The sequence below is a fragment of the Clinocottus analis genome, unplaced genomic scaffold (assembly GCF_023055335.1).
Source record: "Clinocottus analis isolate CAN_PGR_092001 unplaced genomic scaffold, fCliAna1.0.p SCAF_19, whole genome shotgun sequence".
NCBI classification, from domain to species: domain Eukaryota; kingdom Metazoa; phylum Chordata; class Actinopteri; order Perciformes; family Cottidae; genus Clinocottus; species Clinocottus analis.
The window spans coordinates 8,680,983-8,701,524 of record NW_027175920.1 but is presented as its reverse complement, the minus strand read 5'-3'; the positions used below and the strand labels follow the sequence as shown (position 1 = coordinate 8,701,524).

At 42.1% G+C, this 20,542-nt stretch overlaps 1 protein-coding gene across 8 annotated transcripts in view; it reads right to left on the bottom strand.

Moving 5' to 3' along the window:
* ankfn1b (ankyrin repeat and fibronectin type III domain containing 1b) overlaps nt 1-20,542 on the bottom strand; it is a 117,785-nt gene that overhangs the window by 32,798 nt on the left and 64,445 nt on the right. For 6 of the 8 annotated variants that reach the window (XM_068583146.1, XM_068583145.1, XM_068583147.1 and 3 more), the window contains 2 exons: nt 15,901-15,941; nt 901-1,023 (listed from right to left, as the gene is read on the bottom strand). In XM_068583146.1, the coding sequence (XP_068439247.1) occupies nt 901-1,023; nt 15,901-15,941 (164 nt within the window). Of the gene's footprint in view, nt 1-900; nt 1,024-15,900; nt 15,942-19,451; nt 19,591-20,542 lie in introns of those variants that run through there. The other 2 variants (XM_068583149.1, XM_068583150.1) reach the window with 2 other exon arrangements.

Below are 20,542 nucleotides of genomic sequence, written 5' to 3'. Positions count from 1 at the left end.
AGTAAAGGACCTCACACTGCACATACACTCCAACGCGCATACACTTAACACCACATTTCTGCTGGTGGACCACACATCGCACCGTCAGTCCGAGACCACGCGGTAGGTCTCATAAGGCCGACAAAAGACCTCGTAAGACCTCACACCGGGCCCTAGCGTGATTCGATGGGACCTCAGAGAATCCCACACCTGTAGCTCCACAAACCGCAAAGTAACTCCACTGAATAGCTACTGTAGTCCCCGCACAGCAATTAGAAACCTGGAAACTGTTTAGACCCGTGACTGTTTGGACATTTTTTACTTGACAATATTAAGTGCAAAGGAAGTTTAAGATCCGCTTTGACCTGGGGCTATTTTCCCAATGGTGAGAGAAGTATAAAGGAAGAGCCAAGAATACATAGCAGGAAGCTCAGGGGGGATGCCAGACGAACCGACGGCAGGATGGATGGGTAGATAAATGAGTGGAGGCCGTGCAACAAGAATGGAGACTGGGAAAGAGTCCCATGGGTGGGGAAGGGAAGGCAGCCTCTGGATGGAAAGCTTTCAAACTCCTTTCATCGGCTGCCTGAGGATTGGAGCTTTACAAGAGCAAGATGAGCCGGCGCCACTGGAGCTGCTTGGCGCTCTTCAACAAAACCCAGACGCAGAGTCGGAGCAGGACCCTATCACCACTCCTCCCACTCTCTGTCCCCCGCCCCAAACACCAGCCGCCCAATCCTCATCAACGTCAGCCTCGATACACGGACAAATCAGAGCGAGGCCCGGTTTTAGTTTCAAAGATTTAAATCAAAATCCTGCTTTTTTCTAATCTTCAGAAGTGAAGGCTGAGCGCATGATCACAACCTCAGGGATCGTGAACGGATTAGATTTAGCAGACTGAGAGATGGTCTTTGGTCTTACCAGTCCACACTTAGCGATCGTCTCCTGTAGGATGGAGGCCTGTCTGTGGAAGTCCTCTCTGCTTTGGCCACACGCTCTTTGAGGGACAGACGATGGGTAAATTTGGAGATCCCCGACTCTGACCTTGGGGAAAGAACAAAAGTAAACAGATCAGAAGACAGATAAGACTCTATGAACGGGTTTAGACATGGCTATTACGTGGGCAATCTTCGACATACCTTTTGTCCTTCATACATTCTTGCGCAAAATTCAGGAGCCGGTAATATCAGTTCCTTTTTTCATTATAAATAATCGCTAATAAGTGTTGGTTTATCATCTACAAGACTACAGAAATGATCTGCCAAAAAACAAATGTTCAGCCAAGGCGAAATGATGCTGGAGAACACAAATGTCTCAGTAAAATGAATTCCCTTATATCTAAAACTAAACTAAACTTTGCAGAAATCCCAATACTCAATGGACATGCAGTCCGAAGTTAATAAACAGTGTAAAAATGCTTTAATTCCCAGAGGAAACATTAGGTTTCAGGGAAAGCCGCATACTTCCTGCCTAATTTTCCCCAAATCTTTTTCACAGAAAAAAAAGTGAAGTCACACACATTTTAAACTCCTCTACTGGGCTGCCAATGTCCCAGCTCAACTTTTCGTTCAAAATTAAAAACAGGAAATGTAATATTTCTTCCATTCCAGCCCGGGATACATTTGATGAGACTCAGCATTGCAATATTGCTGTGGTAGCACTGGGGACTAATCAAAACGCACTAATATCCCCTATCAAAGAGCCCGAGTCACAGAGGAACATTGCCGGAGCACGGAAGTGATGGAGTATAAAAATTCATAAGACGTTTTAAGCAAAGGTTTATATAAATGCACACAAAGTGAATACAAATCTGTGGATAACTTTAAGGTAAGTCAAAGGACCGTAGGGGGGAAACTAAAAATGAAAAACACATAATTTAAGGAACTCCCTTCTGGTATTACTATGAACTTTTTTTTCAAAACAATACAGAAAATGATGCCCTGCATGGTGCGGCATTCTTCGCTCACCTAATCTAACACACATGCTGTTTCCATTTCATTATGAAATGATAAAACATCCCTAATAGTGACTCATACGTACTCGCACACATACATAGACGTCCTCTCAACCTGAGCCAAAAAGCGTTTTAGTCTCCATGGTGAGCACTGTTGGAGACATGCTGCAGGGATGGCTGGGTTGAGGAGAGCGCAGACTACCAGGGTGCACCCTGCCACTCAAAAACAAAGCTTGTGTCATCTGCCATCGCTGTCGGTAGTTTACGTAAGATGCTGCAGAAATAACATTTCACATACGGCTTTGATAAAACAGGATTGATGAAATCGTACACAATAGTTCATGCGGTTACTTTGATTACTGAACAGTGACATGGATAAATGACAGTGTGGCGATGCGTCCAGATTCACCTAACTCAATTGCCAAATTGGCATAATGTCACATGCTCATTACTTTGCATTGATTCATGACCTTGGATGAGTGTATCATACGTTCTTGGCTAGAAGAGGGTTTCGCTTCATAAAGTGGACAGAAGGTCTGAGTGCCCTGTCAAGTCCACGGGAGACGGATCAGATCTGGGAGAATGATCCAACTGGAGAGACCTTTCTTGCATCACAGACTTGTAAACGTTCCCACAGGTGTGAATAAAAGACGGCTATGACCTTGGACATTAAAGGGAAACCCTTTTCAAAGATATAGAGCCACGCCAGCTGGACTGGCTGCTCCCTTGCCTGGTACACTTTCTGCTTTTTTTACAAACATCACGTAATACGATGGCTTCATTGTCAAAATTCGATTTCATCAGTCTCTCAAAAATAGCAGAATCTCCAGCCTTGATTGTTGTCATAAATGAAAGTTCTCTTAACGCCAAGTTTAAAAACAAAGGCCAACAATAAGCGCATCACAATCCATTGAAGATACAGTTTTTATCCATGTTTATCCAAAAGATCATCACTTGTGGGTGAATTGTTATAATACTTACTGAATAAAAGCCAAATACGTGTTTAGTGAGGTCACAGTGACATGTATAAACAACCCGATAACATAACGACAAGGCTGTTGCCAGCGCAGAGGAATACAAAGTGACAAATGAATATTATATATATATATATATATATATATATATATATATATATATATATATATATATATATATATATATATATGTATATATATATATATCCAGGACCATTTACAGAATGATCCTTGGCAGGGTTACACTTTCACGTGGTCACATTAATGCGAGTGCATGATGATCATTATGGAGCAGGCACATCAGCCATCGCCTCCGCCTGCAGAGTCTCAAAAGTCTTCTTGACAAGTGATCGGAGGGAGGGTCGAGCTCGCCGGAGCGCTCTGTTTAAGGCCCACATCAATGCAAGATTTCTGCTCACTGTGTGCCCGTATAACGTGCGTGCGCCGTTTTTTTTGATGCAAGTGGGTTGAGACAAATGAAGTGCCACACACATTTTGCTGGTCACACTCGTGTTCTTGCTTCTTCACGGTACATTTTGTTTGTACGCCCTCTGGCGTTTCAGAGAACGGACAGTGTGACGAGCATTAACGCCATGTGAGTACTTGCACGCCAACTGCTGAGGGCTTGCAGCACAATGCCACACGCGAGTTAGGACAACACTTTAGCCTGGAGCGCTGCCGGGCACAGAATCAACACTTTACAATGAATATTTTTAAGAAAAGCTTTTCTCTATATATTACATCGGGGCACATTTTATTCTCTTTTCATATTCTCTCGTGCTACACCAACCGATTCCTCGTAAGACCAGCTGTTGCACTATGAAGACGATGAGATAAGCTGAGATGAAAATACACAAGTTCTCATTCAAAATGACCTCATGCTATGGCTTATCTAGTAGAACAATTCCCTGGTCCTACTGCCTTCGTTCCCACTCCTACACCCTCAACTACTGTTTCCTGACCCTGCGCCAGCTTCTCCAAAGAGTTGGTTGACCTCGAAGACAAAGAGGCATATTTTCCTATATGAATCACACAAATGGGGTGTGGGATTTTAGTCAGATGGCAGAGCAACCCCTAATTGACGGTATTAAGTTAGGCTGGGCTTCTTCTTCAAGGGCTTTTAATTAAATTAGTAGCACTGCTCTGCGCATGCCAGCTACTGACAACCATTGATGCTAATGTCCCTTTCCATAAACCCTATATTTCACAGAAAATCTGAATCATAAATAGACTACAGAGGGGATTGGTTGAGATCATCATCAGTTGCTAATAATTGCCTTTGTTTATATAGCGCCTCAATTGTTGGCCTATGCCCAATAGTTACATTAAAAGTTGCCTGTAAAACTTCAAACAAACTTTTGGATCAAACGCATGACACAACATGACCATAGGATAATGACTTCAATGCCATGAAAACACACAGGATCATGACTTCAAAGACATGGGGGCAGTGGACATAGAAGAGGACTCAGGGAATCCCTTTGAGGGGTTTAGAGGAAAAATGGACATGTGAAGCAGGTGGGTCTCACTGGAGGGGATCTGCTGGCAACTGGCTGCCTCTTGGCTCCCGGAGAGCCTCGACCCCTGGCTCCGCCGCATGCAGCTGTCCCCGATAACATCATCACAGCAGACACACTGTGATGATGCAATCCCCTTGGAGACCCACTCAGGATATCCCAGTCGATTATCCTCTCATCAGATATATATTTTGTCTTTCATTTTCCTGGTGTTGATTACGGTTTATACAATCTGTGATTGATTGCTTTTCCTTTTAGAACTGAGGCTATAATGTGACCTTCAAGCCACGTCGTCCTAAACACACACAATCATTTAAGCTTTTAACCTATAGCACCAGCCGGAAAATGTTTACATAGGAGTCAGACAGTGCTTAGGCACCTGCCAGAATGCCCCGTCCTCTTAGAAGGAAAGTCCTACAAAGCCAATGTAGGCATACCTGGATGTGTCAACCCCATGTCATTTACCGTCTCACCCTTCAGCCACTTTGACCTTCTCCCAGTGAACACAGACAAAGGCCATGAAGTGGTTTCAGGCCACAGGCAGAACGGATGGCGAAGGCTCGGTTAGCGATGCTTCACAGCAGGATGTGCACGCAATGGACAGCAGCTCTGCAGTGGATTCCTATTTGTCTCTGATGTACGAAATAGAAAAACAATGGCGTTTAATTAATGTAATACATTAACGCATGTATTCCCTTCTAACAGAGAACCTTTAGTATTAATTTCACAATTGAACATATTTTTCTGGAATTTGCCTGAGTGGTACTGTTGTTAAGGTTGACATTTTCGTTCATAATGGATAGATTTTCATGATATTTGGAGCCGATATCCATGGTGCACAGAGGAAATGTTAGCATGGTAACTAGACCTACTGTATATGGTATGCTAGCATCATTATTGTAAACATATTTGCATGCTGACATTAGCATTTAGCTCATGGCACAACTGATTAAACTTTAAATATGCTCTAAATGTATAACAACTATTTTTTATCATGATAAAAAAAGTATCATATATGTTATAAATTGGTTAATATCAGATAAAAGTCAAGTATACACTTTCTGTATTTTATACTTTATTTATCATAAAATATCCCTTGAATAGCAATGGCTATAAGATACAATAACTGTTCCTAATAAATCCATCTAACGTCAAAGCCCACCGCTGCCTCACTGTGATGTGGAGATTATGATCTTGCCAGCATTAGTAACTTTCCCCAATCCTGCAGCACAAGAGTGCTTTTGTCAGCACTGAAAGGCTTGTGTGGTGATACGGAGAAAATGTTGACCTACGCTTACACACACACACACACACACACACACACACACACACACACACACACACACACACACACACACACACACATGCTCGCACACACAGGCGCATGCACGCACGCACGCACGCACACACGCACGCACACACCCACAGCCACACACACGCACACACACACCTTTCACACTGTCACTCCGAAGGATCGCTTTCTTGCAAACAGCTCACCTAATGTCACTTGCCCTCTCTGTACTGTTGCCATGGCAGCAATTAACTGTCCAGGGGTATTCATGTGCACAACAAATTCTGCTAAAGAACTCATTGTTCATGCTCACAGTACACAAAGCTATCGACTGAGCACTTTGACCCCCGCTCATAGCCCTAGTAGCCCACTGCTATTTGAAGCACAGTTAGGACTGCGTGGAATTCTAGCAAAAAACCACCACAACCAAAAGCTGTGGAACAGTGAGCTACATAAGCTGTTACAACTATTAGCAATATTTATTAAGTAGGTCTACATATTAACAAGCCTCATTCCACAATATGTTAATACTTTGATTAATTTTGTTTTGGTAAAGTACCTCCAACAACCTTTTTGAAAACATGGCAATGCAAATATTCCCTTAGTACAAGATTATGTTTTATTTGACAGAAATTGGAATTCTAATTCATTGTAGACCCTTGTTAGCAGGAGCTATAAATTGTCTTTTAATGAATAATATTATTCTACCTATGTTTTGCATTGCCGCCCTCCTGGATGATAATATTCATTAAATTTATATTTTTGGATTAATGGGCAATACAATGACAACATGCTCAGCAACGCTTCACAGTTAATAAAGAGGTGTTTGTGTTAGATGTGTGTATAAAAGGACCGCACTGAAACCAGCAGAATGCAGTGCATTACACAATCTACGTGGTCTGTCTGAGACTGGGCTGCCCTTAACCACAGATCATATTTCAGATTACTAAAGCGCAGACAGGATAGTAAATCACAAGCGGGACAGACAAATACCTGATCCTGTTTCAGCAATTATGGGCAATGGCTGCTTACCTAAAACAACTATTTTGAAAAGGAGGAAAAACAAAGCGCTCAGATTTCTTTCATCTCTGTCTCCAGTATGGCTTCTTACTCGTGCCAATGGAAGTCTAATTCGGCAAAAGGAATGTGGGCACCCACCCATATAAGGAGATACATGCAAATGAAATGGATGCAAACACACATGGTTGCTGGCGTGTGCACGCACAAATACACAAACACAGTTTAATTCAGGAACATACCCCTCAATGTGTTTCATTAGGCAAACAAAAAGGCTTTCAGTGGTCCAATCATAAAAGCACGCAGCCAAGCTATGAACATTGCTAATTAAAATCTGCTCAAAGAAAGCCTTGTTTTCCATTCACCATCTCATCCAAACCCATGTCTGTGTGTACGTCTCTCTATGTGGTGGAGGCTGCTTTTATTTCACTTGGACTGAGGCCTCACCAATAAAACACACTGATATTCCTTCAAGCTAACAAGCTTTTCCGTCACTTGTGATACGATTACACTACATTATCTGAATTGCTCCAAGCATGATGTTTGTGGCAGCGGGGGTCAATAGATGAGAAGCAATATCGTAGCAGTCTGTTGCATAATACCTGACACCCTCTGGGGTCTAACAAATTAGGCTGGCTTCTTATTACAACAAGATTGCCTGAAATAATGCATCAAAATTATATAATGCGTGAAACAGAGCAAATATGTTGATGAGAAGGATAATTCAGCCACATGGGTCCAAACGAGAAGGGAGGCAGTTAACAGCAGCCTTGACAAACACATCTTAACAATAAATGCTAAAATCTCAATTGCTAATGATCTAATCTTAAAGCTACGTGCCAAAGGAAGGGACTCTGTTATCACCCTACGCACATATTCTCATATGCTGCCCATACACCCACGACTGTAAACAGAGATATTTCCATCTCGGCTCCTTTCCCTCCATCCCCTCATTTGCACGTCTCTGAGTCACACTCACACTTTCATCTTCTTCTTTTTTTCTTCTCTCCCCTACATTACGACGCTCTCGCTCACTCTGGTTTTCCACGGAATCGGCACATACAGGATTTGTCAGGGAGACAAAAATGAGGGAGGAATTCAATGCCTTTTTTTCTCACTTTTGGTTGGCTCCCTGTGGTGTTAGGCCTCTGTGTCCCCCTCAGTGTTTGATGTGTGCCATAAGGCTGACTCGACACAGTGAGATATACAAATGATGGATCTGCAGTCAAATGAATCTTGAATTGAGCTGACAAACGCATTGGAAGCCAGAAAACTGTTCAAGGCTGTTGCTGGAGCACCATGGAAGGGTGGAGCAAAGCAAGTGGAGCTACTGACAGTCTTCTCTTTCCATTCGCTTTCGGTTTGATGGGATGAGATAATAATGTAATTTGGAGGAAACTGATCTTGGGTAATTTAACAGCTATCACATTGGATAGATGTGGTAACACCCAATTGAACATACACCAGTTTGATTCGATATAGTACCAGGAGACATGTATGAGCACAGTAAGGCACTCACACTATCAGTTAGATCCCAAGTCCAAGGCGAGCAGAAGCATTACATCTGATGTATTAGTGGGCCACAATCCAGGATATATAATACAGCTGAAGTGTCCTGGGAGCTGGACTTTTCTGATGGGACCTGAAGGCCTTGCCACTGCTCAAACCTGCCAACAGTCACGTACCATCAAATGACATTGTAGCACATTAATAATTCTGCACAGAATCTCATAACGCTCAACACAATCTCCTCATAAAACTCCACATAAGTCTCCAGCTGGTCTCCTCTAGGACACAGAAAAGCTGATAAAACCCTGTGGAGCCGGGATCTTAACCCCCTGTATCGGAACACTCAGTATTGCAGCGTGGCTGCCGGCATGTACGGGTTCATGGCCCACTGCCACGAGCAGCTAAATGGTAAACAAAAGGCAAAGGAGTGACTGTGAGAGTGTGCATGTATTCCGGTCGGAGTTCGTCTCTTCGCAATTTCCGGTAAATATGCTATAATTTAAGTTGATGAGTCTGAAAAGCTGACGTGAGTCCATGGTTGTGGATCTGTGTGTGCTACACATGTTTTTTAGAGGCCTGGCCTGATGGAGGTGGGCATCACTTGGGTATTATGTGTATGGTCTTGAAACAGCTTTAAACATCCACACACGAAAAAGGCAACACACTTTCCCCCCATCAAGCCACAATTGAGCACGGCGTCGAGATTCCAATCAGGGTTGTGCCAGCAGACTGAGGGGATTATTTATGCTGGAAAGGAGAAAGGAACCTCATGGAGGGAGAGAGATGTGTGCTCGCTTTCCTGCGTTTCTATATTTGTGAGAACCCAGGTCTATCTTGAGGATAGAGAGCTGAGCAAAAATCTTCGAGTGTAAACATTTGTCCAGTTAATGAGCTAATTTACAGTTGAAGCTTCGGTTTATGGTTTAAGTTACGAGGATAAGGTAGAGGAGAAGAGAAGGCTAGTGTTGGGCACCGGAGGAGGGAAACACATTCACATCCACACAAACAAATACTCCTTTGAGACAGATGACATGATGTGGGCTGGACCAGCGTTGGCGATCGATCTGAATGAGTCAATGTGCATCATGCAGCCCGGCTCCACGACCCCGTGCTCTGAGTTGTTTGGACTCAGCTCGGCTTTAGTGAGCAGGCGTTCATATCGAGGATGAGAGTTGAAACTTAGGTTATTGTGGTTTAAACATTTAAGAGACTACTTTATCGGTAAAAAAAATAAATAATGCTCTTTGTGTTATCAGCGTGGGAGATTTAGAACATCCATCCACTTGCCTCTGGTCTTACAGCTTCATAGGCTTGGGGCTTCCGTTATGCAAATTCAGAAATACAAGGAGTGTAACACCTTGAGTCGGCCACCATTGTGGTTACTGAGCAGCAGTGCCAGTAAGATTTTGTTGTGAGGTTAAGTAAAGGACAATTCTGTGGGGTCGCCTGGTGAGAAAAAAACAGCGAAATTCAAAATGTCCACGAGTGACCATAAAATGGTGCTTGCGGTTGAAATGCTGAGTTGGCTTGTTTGTACCAAAAGCAGTTTAATCCTGAAATCATATTTGTACAACTGTGAGCCAGCCGACTATGAGCATCCAAAGTGTTGAGCTGTTTTTGGGAAAGCTGATCGAATTTTGATGTGTGGTTTCAAATGTGGAGGGAGATGTTTAGTTAAAGGATTCAACTTGTTGAGCAACATAATAGAACGATCCTTTCCCTGAGAACTCCCTCAGGTAATGCGGTTGTGAGGATGGAGTGTTTGTGTATTACGTTGTTCCGTGTGTGTGTGTGTGTATGTGTGTGTGTGTGTGTATGTGTGCACGCATGTTCTTGTATCTAAAGCCAGAATGGAAAAGGCTATGCGCTGCTAGAGTGGCAATGAGCATAGCAAGTAGTCCAAATTAAGCTTGCTTTCTCCCTTTTGCGTCTCTCTCTCTTTAGGAGAGAGAGCGAGAACTCTCTCTCTTTCTTTCTCTCTCTGTCTCTCGCTCTGTCTCTCTCTCTCACACACACACACACACACACACACACACAAAATCATGGCCAGGATGCCTTACCAAAACAATGGCTGTCTCTGCCCGCTCGGTTCTTTGGCCTGGCAGCTTGCTCTTGGGGAGTTCTCAAACAACCCAACATTGCTGCAGCCAAACCACATCAAATAAGCACACACATACCGCACACAGACACACAGACACAGACACACACACACACACACACACACACACATACACACACACACACACACACACACACACACACACACACACACACACACACACACACACACACACACACACACAGACAAAGAGAGCTAAATGTTAATAATAATCACACGTTTATAGACTCTTCATATTTGTGAAATGCACACTGGATCAACAGTTTGGGTACGAACAAACTTTGCTGTTGAGGACATGTGTGTGCACATACACACCAGATGAACTGTACAAATAGTCACAAACTCAGCCAGCGGCAGTCTCTTATGGCCCGCTGAGTTAGCTCCCTCTCCCACCACCAATACCACTATTGTAAATAATCCTCAATATGTATTTACACTGGGATTTCAAAACCCTGTGAAAAAAAAATGAGGTGAAAAGAAAAAAGGCTGGAAAATGAAGGAATGTGTTTCACGTAGGTCAGACAGCGGGAACCCTCATTCCGTAATATCTTTCTGCCAGAATTTGCCTCGGATTGTTCGTCTGCGGATGAGATAGAGCAATGGTTCCCCACCAGTCTGCTTGGAGGGCCATCCTTATTGAATCCATTCAAATGACCAAAAGGTTGAATGGGAGATTGACTGTTAAAGTGTGTCTGGTCAGTCTGGGAGCAACAACCTGACCATTGACTATCCAAAAAATATTGTATCTGTTTCCCTGGAAATATGTGTTCATTTAATTGGGCTTAAGGGCCGCAATCTCATCTTCACAGTCGAGGTAATTCCAAGTCCTTAACGCTGGAAATATCCATCGCGCAAACATCCTTTCATAAGCATTCGTGACCATCAGGAAGTCGGGATTTAAAATTTCCTCCTGGAGCGATTTCACAAACCAGATAAACCCAGCGTTAAAAGTATCACGCACAGTGCCACTAGACTCTTTAATCACACTGGACATTGTTGTAGCTAACCTTTAGACATTTTTTCAACTCTGTGTTATAAAAAAGCCTTTGAATGTCTTTGCACTGCATGACATCTGATTCAGGGATGTGTATCCTCTTGTTTGAGAGTGAATGTGTCTGCTCGGTATTCTGATTGTCTGCTGCTTGCACAGTGGTCGGTTGTGATCTTGTAAGAATTACTTTATTATTAAGCAACCTATGCAAGTAGAAGTCAAAAATATGAGTTATAAAGTCATAATTATGAGATAAGAAAGTCAAATAAATAAAATAGCATGCATTTCAGTGATGCTGGCTTTTTTTCTTTCTTCTTCTTCCTGTTATTTGGTGAAAAAAAAAGCCAGCACTACTGATTTTGCAAAAATGGGCTTCCATAGACCCAGTGTACATCTGTGTCCAACAGCAACCTTTGATGCACTTCGTCCTGACACAGCTGGTCAAACGATGTCTTGTTAGTAGGGCGAGCCTCAATGAAGTTTACAGCTTCAAGATGCCAGTTACAAAGGTCTTTCAAAAGTGTTTTACTGGTCGGTGTTTGGAGATGCAGCCTGCAGAGGCCTTTTCCTTCAATCGCATTCAAAATATAACTCTTGTCCGAGAGGCATTTCTCCTTCAGCACAATGCCTGATGGTATATACGGCTCAGTTAGCAACCATTGGTTTTGCACAACACTTCACGATGCCTTGAGGGATACTTTAAGTCCACTATAAGGGGAATAATAATTCTTACAACAGCACTACACAACCGCAAACTCAATATATAGACCACTGTGTAAGGAGTACACTTGTTTTTATAACTCAACCTGTGATCCTTGGCACGCCCTTGAATCGTGCGTGGCCTCCCGGCTGGTAACAAAGACTAAGATAGAGTAATGTGTCTCTGTATATGCACTCTCTTTTCTCTGTTTGGTACTTTCTGCTCTCGGCTTATTTGTGATGCAAAACGCATGCTCATCGGCATGTGTGCACCTTTGTTTGGGAGAGAAGATGTCGCCCATTGGCCGACCGATTTGTTCTTCTTTTCCTCTGATCTGAGACATGAGACGCTGTGTTTGTTCAGCCCCATTCAGGACTTTATGTACTGTACGCTGAAAGAAATGCCCCATGTAGCTATGAATTAACTGCTGCTGTGTCACCTGTAACCACGGCAACAAGCATCGACTGCTGGGAGGTAAGTCCTTGAACTGTGGGGATCATGGCCGTAAAACATCAGCTGGGTCTTCAGATGAAAAGAGGGAGAGGGATTGAGTTTGTCTAACAGTTATCCCGTCTTATATGTTATTGATCACTTACATTTTAAAAAAGGACAGTTGTGTCATCTAAATGTTGATTGTTGAAGATGACGGCAACATGTGTACCTCTTTGCAAAGACGCCTGTTCTTGTGTGAATGTGATATGTAAGGCTACAGGTTGCGCAACGCTACTGATTCTTTTTTTTTAATCAAAAGTTGTATTTCAAGTGTCCATATTTTCTATTAAGTGCTGGGAAAGTTATTTGTCTTCATCTGTCTCTGCAGGTCCACTGAAGGAAACTCCTTAATATTTCACCCAATGGAGGATATGCAACATGTGTCATGTTTTATTCCTGTGTTGTTTGCCAGAAACTAGCGTCTCGCTAGTTGACTGTGGAACTGAGACATAACACTGAACTTGATTATAGTGTCATTATCCAAACAATAAGTTAAGCACAAAGAACATGAACATGAACCTGCTCCATGAAAAGCAAAAAGCAACCCCCATCTCTCTGCACACACACACACACATGCACGCGCGCGCACAAACACACACACACACACACACACACACACACACACCTACAGTACGTCACTCCCATATGAGAACAATTACATGGCTTGCTCCCGTAAATAAATTAGTCTAATCAAGTTTTCTTTTCCCTGACATGCCTAAATCTCTTGCTCCATGAAAAGCAAAAAGCAACCCCCATCCGTCCATTATTCCATCTCTCCTGTACACTCTGCACGCTACATAAGTAGGAGAGACACTTTTGTTTTCCTATAAAACACAGGCTTTCATGAGCAGTCAGCACGTCACAATTTTAAAAGGTAAAGGGAAGTAGAGTTACTGCCTCTTGGTTCTGTACCATTGTTATAATTATTGAGTTATGAAGTTATTTTCTGGTTGCTTTAAGGAGGAATTCCTTTGAGTTTGGTGTGCGTGAAGATATAAAAATAGGTGCACTTGGAATATTGAGCAATATTCCATCCGTAGGTATAGGAATAGAAAAGCTTAAATTGTTGACATGCTAACGGTACGAGAATGAATGAATGAAAGATGGCCAATATACAATATATACGTTCCTACACTTTGTAGGACAGCAACATATGATAATTTATCTGTACTGAGCTGTACAAAAGGACTGACCATACAATCCATTTTGATTTTATATATATATATATATATATATATATATATATATATATATATATATATATATATATATATATATATATATATATATATTACACACACACACACACACACACTTTTCTTTTCTGTTATGGAAGACATGTATATTGTATACAAATGTATGTTATGTCACTTAGTCCTCAGCAATTATGACATTTTTTTAAAACTTTTGCCTGGTGTATCTGTTCATTTATGCTTATTCAGCTATTTCGGCAGGCATTAATACATGTTTAGTTTCACACTATACAGATAGAGTTGAACACTTTCCCTCCCTTCCTCCCTTTCTTCAGGGAAGACTTCTGTTACATGACATCCCGCTCTAGCTATACTAGTCTTGTCTCCTGGCAACAGATGTTTCCCTTTCTGGCACACTGTGTGACCTGGCACAGCATATATATATCCATCCCTAGGTATAGTGTGTGTGTGTGTGTGTGTGTGTCTATATGTGTGTATATATATATATATATATATATATATATATATATATATATATATATATATATATATATATATATATATATATATATATATATATATATATAGACATATAGGAGTTTAGCTTCAAACACACAACATGGAAGAAAGACAAAGGCCAACCATTGAGTTTCACTCTTGGGAAACAAAAGTTGCTATGAAACCACGCACGCATTGATAGTTGAACCAGGCAGCTAAAAGCAATATTTTACTCAAGAGAATGCCTGTACCCAAGGCCAATTACCAAAGCCAATAGTCACTAAGTGATTGAGAGCTTGTTTTTCCAACAGTGGTACATTTGTTCATACAGAGTCCGTAGTAATGGGCAAATCTAACAGAGTAGCTTCTCACTTAACTATAATAAAATATGAAACTGGGGAAATAAAGGTCAAACTTTTTCTTCAACATTGAGTGTGTCAGAAAGCACAAATGTTGTTGTATGCTGTATTTATTGTAAAACACACACAATTTATCTATATACATACCTTAATCAAGGATGGGTCAAACGCAGAGACGAATTTCCCCAAGGGGATTAATAAAAGTGAATGTTTCTTTTTTTTTTTCTTCATACAATTGACCTCTCTCTTCTCTTATTTTGTTGATAGCAGTAAAGATCCTAGGCTGAGTAATTTACAGTTGTCTCATGGGAAATAGGTCCTACAGTGTTAATCACAATGATTATGTCATCGGCAAGCTATCACGTAACAGACGCTATCAGTTTCTGGAAAAGCACAAGACAACTGAACTTCATATCAGATGATTTCCCTTTTTGAATCATTGGAGGCAGGTATAAGAGCTATGAGTGCTACGGGGCAAAGTGCTGACAGGAAGTGGGGCACGCTAACGTGCACTAAAAGAACGCCCGGCCGCCCAGCAATGTAAACAACGTAAGGAGAAGCTCTGATAACAACACACACAGATGGAGAGTGACTTCTCTGCTCAGGTAGGGGTTCTCTACTATATCTTTAAATAGCAATAACTGCTCCATCAGTGTTCATAATGTTAAATACAACTCCTTTCATATAAACGTCCACGGAGCATAGCAAAAAGTTGACTTCATACAGCAATGCGCTTGACTGTTTCCATCGCCGGTATTCTCTGCTGACCTCGCCTAATTTCACCATCCGGCTCTCGTCTACTAAAATGGAATCCGGTTTTCCGTCTGCCTAATTCTATGTCAATGCAGCATTACACACACTTAACTTACTTTTCAACCAAACACACACACACACACACACACACACACAAACACACACACACACACACACACTAGCACAGAGGAATCAGGTCAAATTCTTCGGGTTGTGAAAAACTAATTAAAATTTGTCTTTTATTGAACACAATGACATATCTGACCCAATCCGTTGTGCTAATGTGTTCTATTTTCACACCATATGTCCTATACAACTCAAATTCAGTATACGAATACTTATATTGAAGTAATGAGGAAACAAAAAATAAGTTGTTCAACAAGACACAAATACCAAGAGATGACAGTGGCAACAACCATTGGGATTACATAAAGTCTGTGAGAGCCTTTGTTTTTTTAACTATCTCCAAGTCTTTGGCCTCTTTTTCTGTTTTCAATAGAGGAATGCAAGGATGGACGGAGGGATCCACAGGCAGGTGAACGGAGGGGACTTACTTCTTGCGCTGATTCTCCTTTCGGTCAGCGGAGCCCAGACTCTGGAAATAAGATAAGAAAAACAGACATTACAATCACCAGCCAAGACAGAACCATTGTGATTCTCCGTTCTTAAGGGGGAAATTGTATCGTTGCAATTTGGATAGTATGCGCAAATGAACGATGTTCGGCTTCACTTCATGTTACCCAGAGCTCCCTGCTCATCGGTTTTGCGTCTACTATCTTAGATCTTATATAAAGCATGCTGCAAAACCATGGCAAGGTCAGAGGCAATTCCCATTGTATTTAGTTATATTCATATGTGCTCAAGGCTGTTCTGAAAAAAAGCTTGTAAAAAACATTTAGTTCAGGATCTGCTAAATTGTACTGGCCTCAATCAAATAATCAGCAAGTAAATTAAGCTAAAAGACAATCCAATTACACAAAAACATAGACAGAGATATTCGTTGTCCCCCTAAATTGAGTTTAGTTTATTACGATGACCGACAGCAATGCACGTCTCAACCCTTCCACTAATCTGGCAACACCAATCAACCCTGTGAGAGCCAATTACATGGGTAATGACTTTGTCTCCAGTTAAACAAATATTAACTGCCTCGGTACAACTACAAACACACATCCAGTGGATTTATCTTATTTACGTGCATTTATCAAAATGTGGTGTTCAAGCGCAGGTGCAGGTATATTTGAATGTGAGACGAGGCAAAAGACTTCAGGAAGTTTATAAGCCATCTCCCTGATGAAGAAGACAACCGAGTTTAGAAACACCAGATGCAGAAATAATGCCTCCCGCCAGCTCTGCTCAACAGGGGCCGTTTGAATACATCCCTCCGGCAGAGCCGACTTATTAGGCCCACATGCACAGAACACCCACTGACACAAAAACACACACCTATACACAGACACACACGTAGTACCCCTGCTGTTCGCTTCTTCTGGAGGTGTATAGCCCTCAGTGGTGACACGTGCTGGGACAGGCAGTAGCGCACACATGAGACACTCAACACATACGCGCACACATAACTGGTCTTGGGCTGGAGGCATTCTTGGAGTGAAATTCGGTTGCTGTTTTGCATTTTCTCCTTTGGCAAGGAAGCTAATTCATATTCCTGTTATGACAAAAATACAATACAATACAATGTGGTTTCAAGGCTCACATCAACCTTCTCAAGAATGTTTTCTGACTCCAAAATTCCTAATTTGCTGAACGAAGATGGTCCCAGCATACATTGGGCCAGTGGCAGAGCACACAGTGGACAGGTTGCTAATCAGAGAAGTACCCAGCTCGGTCAAGTTCGAAACCAAAACCCTTTGTGAGGTGGTAAAGCCATGAATGTATTCAGAGAACCGAAGACCATGTTTCAAAATGGCGCCCATCCATCTTTTCCACCCTTTTGTAATAGTTGTGCATGGAAAATGTGCCACATGGCGTCACATAACCTGCAATTCCAACGGTGGTAACTGTTACTTGAGGGCTTGGGTGCAGGCAGCATGTTCTCACCATATGTCCTATCACAGGGGGGAAAGTGGTGTGTCTTGTGTCAGTTGAGTCAGTAATGGACATCTGCGAGTGACTTTGGTGAAGCTCCTTTTCTATGACTCTCCAATTAAGTGTTTAAGTGCAGTACAGTGAGTGGATCCTCAAAAAAAGAAAAGAGGAAGCATGCCCTCCCTTTGAATCTAAAACTAAACATCAGAGAAAACCGATGCTCTGAGTGTGTGTGTGAATGTGTGTGCACTTGTATGTGAGCAGTGCAATGACATTTTGACCAGCAAGTGACTCCTCTCTGACGTTCCTCTGTGTGTGTGTGTGTGTGTGTGTGTGTGTGTGTGTGTGTGCGTGTGTGTGTGTGCGTGTGTGTGTGTGTGTGTGTGTTTGTGTTCCTCTGTGCATGTGTGTGTGTGTGCGTGCAGGCTTTTATGTGTGCAGCGCGGTGACATTTTGGCCAGCGATTGACATCTCTGTGCGTTTAAGTCGGCGTATGAGCGTCATCCTCCTGGTGGGGACAGGATAGGCCATACAGAGTCACTGACCTTTCACCTCCCCACCCCCCCCCACCGTGCCCTAAGGCAGTGCCACTCTGCCGTGGGGATGAGTGCAGGTGGGTGTCCTTCATTTGAAATACAGGTCTCTGGAGGGGGGTGAAGGAGCACTATTTGAGAGCCACCTTTCAGGCTGAAGTAATGCAACATAACTAAAACATGAATAAGCTAGGTGTGACTAAATATTTTAGGCAGAAACTCTCTCTAAATTGTTCACTTTACAAGAATACCAATGTTATGGAAATACATGCAATTTTCAAGCAATTACTTCGTTACCCGTCATATAAAATGCTCGCCTTCAAAACGTGGAATTATATTCAGAATTGTGCTGTATTAATGTGTAAAAGCATGACTACATCCATTAAATATGAAGAACCTGGAATATTTGACCAGTATGAACACTAATGGCCAAACAAACAAATATAAGAAGCATTCTCCACGTGACAGTGTGTCACAATATCCTCTGTCAAAACAGAAGTATACAGTATGTAAAGTTATGGAATCAAGCTTCAATTGAAATGCTGAGAAAACCATCAGACACATTTCTCCCCATTTGCATACAAGCCTCCTACAAACTTGCTTCACGGTATTCCTGCAACCTGTATCCCCTCACACCTGACCACATGTACACAGAAAGCATCACGGACATTCATACAAAAATGAGAGCATAATGTCAAATCAGGAGGAACAGCTTACGTTCAAGCTCAGCTCGAATAAAACATTTCCTTCACTGTGCATCTTTTACCAGTCGATACTCACAGTCCTTAAATCCTCCTGAGCCAAAAAAAAACATGTTTCCATGCCAATGATAGCAGGAGACGGCACACCTGTCAACTATTAGTACTCTCAACAGCGTCGTCAATTATGCTAATGATAGTGAGATATGTATAGGAGACAATTACCTGATTCAGTACATGTACTATATGTGATGTGTAAAGTCAGCTAATTAATTAGGTAATGTGCACATCAATTATAAAAATTGGTGTACACATCATTTAGAAACTATTTTTAAAATCATGCAAAAAAAGACCATATGGAAGGGATCATATGGCTCTATATTAATAGATACATACAAAGCAATTAGTCATTCATCAGATTACAGTTTTACCCACAGGCTTCAATTCACGCCTTCCTTCGTGTGCTTATGGAACAGATGTGTGAATGAATATGTTAACAACAGGTACAAACTTTGGATTCCCTCAGCGCTGTATGTCATGCATATATGTTGTATTCTTGCCAAATGCCTCTAATGCATAACATATCTTAACATATGTCTCTTCAAATACTGACCAATGAGCAAGCACACAGAAACACTATCAAATCTGCAGAATACCTTCACTTAGTGTCCATTCATTCCAGCACTCACACGCATACCTGTCGAGTCCAGCCCAGTCAACCCAGTCGGAGAACGCTACTCCACTCTCCCTTGATTTCTTTTTCTCTCTTTCAAATGAGAAACCCAAAATCCTCCCTCTGGTGTTCCAGTGGTGGCTTTAATTGCTGTTTACCTGTCCAACTTCCACTCTTTAGCGCCGTGGTCCCTCACTGTCAAATTCTTTCTATGTTCCGCTTTTTTTCTGTCTAAAGCCGTTGGTCACACGAAGGTTTGTGAAGCTTACTCCGACGGAGGCTGCTACTGCCACTGACTTGTTGTACTTTAATTGTGGTTGCTAGGCGATAAGCTTCTCCAATTCTGCACACAGTGAGAAGGGGAGGACAGGAGAGGAGGGGGAGAAAGTGAGAGAATAGGTGGCAGTGGGAGGCGGGGGGCTGGAGGGGCTCATTATAGACACAGTAGCTTGAAGAGAACGATCGGCAGGGAGGAGGAAAGGTTTACAGGAAGTGAAAAGTTGTACAGATGAGACACAGGGGTGGATGGAGAGGAGGGGACCTCAGGAAGCAGGTGCACTTCCTGGTTTTCACTCTGGGACCCCGAACAGCCTGGAGCGCTTAAGCCGGAGAACCAGCACACTTGCAGGATTTGTTGTAATACTTAAAATGTACAAGCATTTAAAGAATTTCTGAACACACATTTATTATAGACCCTGTCACTTTTCTTCCTTTCAAAAGAAATATTGTGTTTGGGTGGGTATGCGCTTTGCAGTCATTAAAACAGGAACATTGAGACTATAGCCGTGTACTCCAATTCTGTTCAGAATCTAGTCAGCTGTAAATAAACAATTAGCTAATTATCAGTTTGAGCCCACATCCCTTCTGCCAATTGTTCGCTTTGATGTATACAGGTGTCCTAAGCTCAAAGTAGCCATTGTGTGTGTGTGTGTGTGTGTGTGTGTGTGTGTGTGTGTGTGTGTGTGTGTGTGTGTGTGTAAACATACTCACTAATTGCATTTCCTCTCCACTGTTGCAGTTAGAGAAAGCTATAAATGGTATTCATATAAAATGAACAGGAACAAATGTAGCAGGAACAAGGGTGCTATGAGTGATATCTTTGTTTAACCGAGAACAGCAGCTAGTCATCAACATACAGTGGTTGAAAACCAAAATTGGTTTTAGAGAAAGATTCCACTCTGTCAAAGTTTAAATATATAGCGATGATCTCTTACAAACATAAACGTTTTCTACCACACCGTCAAGCAAC